We start from the raw sequence: 7,786 nt of genomic DNA, 5'->3' as shown, positions 1-7,786 counted from the left end.
AAGGAGACTTAAAGCCTAGTTTCCAGCTCGGCCACCCCTTCCTTTTTCTTTCTGTCTTTCTTTCTCTTTCTTTCTTTCTTTCCTTTTTCAAGAAATATAAACAAAGAGCTTGAATTATTTTGAAATAACTGTTGGTAGCTGGACTGTGTTCTGTTGACCACAACATTGCTCTGGGACTGAACCGCCTGGGTCTCTGCTCTTCCTAAGTGTTACATAAGAATAGCGAACCCGAGGTCAGCTTCTAAACCAGTTTCTTCCCATAACCTCCTGGACCAAGTCCCAAGCAAGACTGAGAGGAGCTCAAGGTCCCACTCTCCCGGGGACACACCTCGCTCTCTAGGTGGAAGGAGGAGATGAGTGTCCCCCAGTAATTGAAGGCTTCTCATGTTTGTGTAGAAAAACTAAGCACAGGCCTATATTCTAGAAGATTGCTTGTGTCAGGTGGAAGGTCATCAAATGCAAAACGAAAGAAATGAAAAGGTGTCTTTTGAAGCTAATGGAACAGATCAGGTGGTCAAAAATGGATAAACAATGGCATTTGGAGCAAAACTTTCAGCTTCTTCGTTTTAGTTTGACAGCCCCAGGAGGGCATGGAAGCTTCTCACCCTTCCTCATATGCCTTGCCCCAGTCATCTCTGTGTCTGTCTCCTCTGTAACATTCTTTATAGTAAATGTAAGTAGGCCTTTCCCTGAGCTCTGTGAGCTGCTCTAGCAAATTAATCAAGTCTCAGGAGACATCCTGGGAACATGATTGGTGGGAACACCAGTGGGTCAGAAGCATAGGTAAAATCACCTTGCCATTGGCATTGAAAGTGGAGGGCAGGCTTGGAACGTGAGGCTTGGGCTTATGGGGTGTGAGGCCACCTCCAGGTAGAAGGTGTCAATGTCGGAATCGTCTGATGTAGAAGTGCCTGCTTGCTTGTGGTGGGGAGAAAACCTACACATATGGTCACAGAAGTCTTCTGTGTTGATCGTTGTTGAGTGAGAGAAAAAAAAAGTACTTTGGTTTGTTCTGATATTTTCAGAAAGGCTGTAATCAGTTCCTGGACAATGCATCATAATACCCCCGCCTCAGCACATTCAGTACACTCAGTACACTCCCCACCCTGAGGGGCGGCGCTTGCCATTTCTGAAAGGATGCCTCTGTGGGGCCTGGGAGCAAGGCAAGGCTGGGTCATTTGAGTCCTCGCAGCCCAGTCCCACCAGGACCTGCCGGCCTGGAGTGAAAATGCATCTTACTGTCCTTCTGTCACCTTCCAGAGCCAGACTCCTGACCAGAACACACATGCCACACATGCATACACACACATTACACACACATGCCACACATACATACACACATGCCCCACATGCATAGACATGCACCACACATTCATATGCACACAGCACACATGCATACACACATGCCACACATGCATACACACACACCACACCATCCCACCCACATCACATATGATATACACAAGACACACCACACCATAGTCACACATGCTAAACATACCACATCATCCACAAATGCACCTACACATGCCACACATCATGCCACACCATGTATGCTACTGCATGTTACACCATCCACACACACCAGACACTACACATATCACACACACACCAGACATACTACACCATCCACACAAATATCCCCCACACACCACACAATACACATATACTTGCCACACACACACCACACCACACATGCACATGATACTATGTATGCTATACACAAGTGCATGACATACCACCTACACACACGCATGCCACTAATACCACACTGGGCACACCACGCACACATCACAGGCACACACACTGCCTACACGAATTCCACATTATACTTCCACACACCACAGAAAACAGCATCCAAATCACACAAACACACACACTGTGCACATAGACACATATACCACAAACATACCACACATCCACACACACTGCATACACACACCACATACATAGACACAAGCCACATACACACCACAAAGTACATATTCCTACACCCAGCTCGTACCATCGACACCACAAACACGTTTTCACATGCGCGTTCCACATGCTTATGAAAACAAATAGCTATCATAAACAGCACAGTTCAAACCTGGGCCAATTAAAAGAAGAACAAAACAGTTATAAAAGAAACACAGTATTCCAAGGTGTTCACCTCCTCTCCTCCCACATAATAGTCGTTTCTATTGTCATGTGCTTCACTCATCATTTTCTTTCCTTGAATAGGATCTCTGTGGCATAGACAAAGTCACACTGAACTCATTTCCTCCAGAAAAGGGTGAATCCAAACTTCTCCCTGGCCACCTCTCCAGCTGTGGAGTATCCCCATCTGATATGGGAAGGTAGGAGGAGGGAGGGAAGTACAAGATCTTTCTCTTCCAAAACTGTGTTTCATGGGAACCACTTCATTTTTTATAATTATAGCAAAATATAAGTTTAAGATTTTTTTGTGTGTTGTATTTAGGTTTGTAAAACTAAAAAGTAATCACTGGAAAATATATCCTTTATCCAGTATCCAAATATTTCCAAATATATCCAACATCCAATATCCAATACATTTGGAAATATATCCAAATATATTCAGTAGAAATTGGATAAATAACTTGCCAATTCTGAACAAACAAAAGGGGAAAATATTACTGATCAACCCACTGAAAGAAAGGAAGATAAAATCTGAAATACTGGAAATGTGATAAACGTAAAAGATAAAATAAGACTATTACTGAATGTATTGGTTATCAGAATACATCCAAAAGTAAGTGGGCTTAACTTCCCTATCCAAAGGCTAAGTACCTAGAGTGCTTCAAACAGCAAAACCTGATCCATCTAAAGTAAAATGAAGCAGGGAGGTTGATACTTTGACACTGAGGAGGCAGGCAAGGATCTAGCAGATAAATTCAGATAGAGACAAAGCAAGGGAGGGAACATTCATATCAAATAGAGAAAGAAAGCCTAAAAAATAGCCAATGAGGCAAAAATGATCATATTATTAGTAAAATATACAATCCACATTGAAGACATTGAAGTCATGAACGTTTGTATTTCAAATACTCAGAGGAAATAATGTGAAAATATAAAACATAAAAATTTGATAAAATTGTTTGCTACTGCAAAGTTCTAACACATTGTACAGGATTTTGTGGATTAACGAGATAAAAAAGGACATACAAGGTGTGAATAATATAATTAACAAACTTGGTATACTACCTACATAGAAAACATTGTAAGCCACAAAGGCACAAAGCTCATTCTTGTAAAATTATATTAACTCAGTATTTATAAATAGTGATAATGAATTAGGCCTAACAAAGTCTATTCTAAATAAGGTAGAAATTCTACAAGCCTTTTTCTCTCAGTACAAGTAGTAAATAATGACAAGAGGATTATACATTTTAACCACATAGAACTGTAAAACTACTTTTTTTTTGTTCAAAGGACTCCAGTCCCAGAGAGGGAAAGCTTTTTTCAAATGCAAATTACTTCCTTCCCACCTTCCTTCAGATCCCTTATAAGTAATGCAGGTCATAGGCGATTTTTATCACACTTTGATGGAAATAGTTCAGTATGATGCTATTTTAACGTTCCCAAAGAATAGAAAGTTTAGAAATTGTTTAGACCAGCATCACATTTAAGCCCAAACTCAACAAAGATAACAATGAAAAGTATCTATAGAACAATTACACTTATGAATATAGATATAACACTTCCTCATAAAATATTTTTACATTAAATCCAGGAATAAATTCAAAGAATAATATCCCATGAACTACCCAGCTTTATTCCTAGGAATATGGAAATAATTTATTAGCATGTCATACATTAATATAATTTATAACAATAATTTGTTAAAGGAGAAAATCCAAGTAATTATGTCGTTAATTACTTCAATGGCAGATCACACAATTCAACGACTGCTCCTAACTGTGTTTTCCTCACATCATGGAGGGTATTTGTCAGAAGAGGTCAGCCAGCATTATACTGAGTGCTGAAGCACAGGAGAGATCCACGGTAAGGGTAGGAATAAAATGAGGAAGTCCACTCTCACTCAGTGTCATGTCTCAGCATTGCCGTGCAGCCACATTCTAGCAACTCCAAGGAGGAAAGAGAGATATGTTAATTGTATAAATACTGGAAAGGAAGAAATAAAATGTTTTCTGTATTTAGATAGCAAGACTATTCTAATGCTCTGCAAAGTAATCCATAAATATTGCAAAGTGTCAGTTAACATCCCAACAGCATGCATTCTAAAAGTCGTCTGGAAGAATGACTGAATTAGCAATACAAATGCTGATAACAGAGGAGAGGCACTGAGAGGCTTCTCCGGCAGGTTTTGCACTCTTACAATACCAGGATGCCTTCAGCTGTGCGGGGCACACAGGAGCACATACACATGTAAAGGTGTCTCCTTACATCCCCAGGAAAAGGACAGATTAGTGGGGAATGCATTGTGACAACCTACTAACCATCTTAGGGGAAAATAGTGTTACATTCGTACCTCATACCTCACACCAAAATGAATTCCAGATGGGCTAAATATTTTAATATTTTAAAAAAAGAAATCATAAGGGCAATAAAAGAAAACATTTAGTGAAAATTGTATGAATATCTGGGTGTGAAAGTGCTTTCTAAGCAGGCAACCAAAATCTGAAATAATATAAGAAGAAGACTAATAGATGTTAATACATAAAAACTTAAAATGTGCTCTGAAATAAAACAAAAACCTGCCAAGCACAAAATTAAGAGATATGGAAAACTGGGGGGAATGGCGAGCAGGAAGGGAATTGCCAAATACATATAAAAGAATTAAAATTGCTATTACCTAAAAAGGTCTTATAAAAACTCGTAGGAAAAGGCAAACACACCAACTTTTAGAAGCAAAGAGAGAATACAAACAGTCTCAAATAAAATGAAATGCAAATGACCAATAAATTTGTAAAAGCCACAGTGAGATATAATTTATAGCCCCAAACCAGCCTAGATTAAGAAGAATGTTCAATGTGCAAAAAGATTTTGGACATTCTTGCCCATAAACTGCTGTTGGGGATAGAGTCGTGGCCGACCTCCAGGACAACAGGCAGGAATTGGAAGCGCACACTCCCTCAACTCCACCGTAGGAACTGCAGCTTCAGAACCGGTTCTAAAGAAAGAATTTCAGAGTGCATAGCTATGTAATCAGGCAGTCCTCACAGTGCTTTCATTTTTAACAAAAAAAGAAAAGAAAGAAAAAATTTTAAATGACTGTCAATATAGGATTGAAGAAAACTCATAACCCTGTTCTATAAAATATTATCCAAAAATTTACATATGACACAAATCCATGTTTATGAACATAGAAATATATTCCATATTGGGTACTAAATAAGAAAATCTGGATAAAGAACAGTATGGATAATATAATTAAAAAGTAGGATGTGTGGGTCTGTTTGTCTAGAATAAAGCATGACCCCAAATATTACCAATGATTAAATTATGGCGTGACCCTATTAACATAAGGCGGTACTCGTTCATGCGATGTCAATTCAGAAGGCAAGTTGAATACAGAATATAATCTCTAGCTATCACCACTCTCAGTTTGTCTCTCTATATAATATGGATTTTTAAACTGTAAGAAAAATGACTGAAATATAATAACTGAAATTTTCTCTGGATAGAGAGATTTAGAAAAAACATCATTACTTTCACCATCTAAATTTGTCTTTATCTCCTCAATTTTCTGTGGAAGGTGTATTTGTTTGCTAGGGCTACCATAACAAAATACCACAGACTAGGGGCTGAAACAATGAAAATTTATTCTCTCACAGTTGTGGAGGCTGGAAGTCTGAGCTCAAGGTGCTGGCAGAGTCCTGAGGTCTCTCTCTCTCCTTGGCTTGCAGATGCCCTGTGTCTTCACGTGGTCTTCCCCCTGTGTGTGTTTCTGTCCTCATCTTCTTAGAAGGACACAGTCAAATTGGATGAGGGCCCACCCTAATGACCTCATTTAACTTATTTACTTCCTTAAAGACCCTATCTCCAAATACAGTCACATTCTGAGGTGCTGGGGGTTAAGGCTTTAACACATGGATTTGGGAGTGGGGAGGCCCAATTCAGCTCATAACAGTTGGCATGTGGTAATTCTATAATCTGAGGAAAACATTAAAACAAAAGGAGAACAAGAGAGGGAGCAGGAGGTCAGAGCATGTCCTTGCTGCCACCAGCACACAACCATGCCCCACTGCAGAACCATGGCTGGGGATGGTCATAAAGGACAGTCCAGGACAGCACTGTCCCAGAATGAAGAGCACAGGCTGGCTGCCTGGGCCTGCACTCTGGCGTGCACCATGCCTTGCTAACATGCTTAGCCACTACCGGCACAATTCTGGTGGCCTGCACCAGGAATGCATGTGCCCAGAGGACTGGCCCCCCACCCTTTGAACCTTTTCCCAGAGGAGCCCTGACACCTGGGAGAGACTTCCTAAAGCGTTCTTCATAACAATCTAATGATAGGGAGCCCACACTATCTCTTAGAGTTGTGTGCATTCAGGGTAAAATCTTTCAGGGGATGGCAAAATGTGTTGTTAATCCATCATCAAAGATGTTTTTCTGTGCCATGTTACACACCTGGGCATTAAAATTACTCACTGAAATGTTCTAGCCACAGGCTTTGCTAATATTGCTGGGTTTTGTTAAAGTCGTTTATCTCTTCTGGAGACATGAGTGAGGTTCACCAACTCTGGAGTGGCCACAGGCAGCATCTCTCCTGCAGAGAGGCTGGGATGTTGAGAGGCTATTTGCAACCCAGTCTGCCTCCCTGCACCCCACTTCCTCCCTTGCAGGTGATGTGCATGTGCCTGACCCTAGCTACAAGAAAGGAGACCAGGGTCTTGCAATTTTCTGGGGTTCCTTGGGGATTCCTGGTGTTGGGTAAAATGAGGGCATTCAGCCCTGCGAGAAGGGAAGAGAGTAAGTGAGGTGGAGACGAGGATGGGCCTGAATGAACATGTCCAGAAACAGAGTTCTCCAGCCTTCCCACGGTGTTTCCATGGTGCCTGGTGTAACAGAAAACATGGCATTTTAACTGGATGCTGTGAGTCTTGTGTTTGTATCATTCCCCAAGAGACCCTGAGTTCCTTGATGGCAAGGGCCATTAAGACCCAGCACAGTAGTTCCCTCATCTTTTGAGTTCAAAAAGATGTCCATTGAATGAATGAGTGAATACATGCATAACAACATAAAGAAATAAATCGAGGTACTTTTAGATGTAGGCATCACAATGCAAATCAATTATGATTGTTCATGTTATTACTACAGCTTACCTCACCAGATAGTCATCTGGCTACTTTTTGCTTGAGCAGAAGATGCCTAATTGCTGGAAACTAAATGACTCAGCATCTCACCAGCCTTAGTGACAGACATGCCCTCAGGCTGCAGCCTTGGCTCTGCTCCCTGGAATTACATGTGGTCAATGGTTCTGATTCACAGAAGCTGGTTTACCGACTTGTCTGTCTTTCCTGATTTGAGATGTAGCTGACCTCACTGCCCGTCATCACTGGAGTTAAAATCCCTGTGGCCGTGGTCTGATCAGTCATGATCGTCATGATGATGCCGGGAATTTGAGTGTGTGTGATCATTTGCATTCTATCATAGAGCAAGCACAGCCGATCGCCACATCACTCACAGCACCTGCTTCTCGCTTCCCTGGACCTAATTAATCTCCTTGTGTCAGAAATTTGTTGGCCCTGAGCCAACTCCAGGGGATGATGGTGCCAGCTCAGCCCACCAGGCAGGGCTCGGAGCCAGGAGCCAGCACAGG

The 7,786-nt window shown here is 41.3% G+C and overlaps 1 protein-coding gene across 1 annotated transcript in view; it reads right to left on the bottom strand.

Annotated features, from left to right (window-relative positions):
* Positions 1–3,776: 3,776 nt before the first annotated feature.
* LOC126962810 (stromal cell-derived factor 1) overlaps positions 3,777–7,786 on the bottom strand; it is an 87,857-nt gene continuing 83,847 nt past the window's right edge. The window contains exon 4 of the mRNA XM_050804345.1: positions 3,777–4,086. Within this exon, the coding sequence (XP_050660302.1) occupies positions 4,080–4,086 (7 nt within the window). The 3' untranslated portion in view covers positions 3,777–4,079. The remainder of the gene's footprint in view (positions 4,087–7,786) is intronic.

The sequence above is a fragment of the Macaca thibetana genome, chromosome 9, assembly GCF_024542745.1.
Source record: "Macaca thibetana thibetana isolate TM-01 chromosome 9, ASM2454274v1, whole genome shotgun sequence".
Lineage (NCBI taxonomy): Eukaryota > Metazoa > Chordata > Mammalia > Primates > Cercopithecidae > Macaca > Macaca thibetana.
Note: the sequence above shows the minus strand (reverse complement) of the source record. Positions and strands in the feature narration are given on the sequence as shown.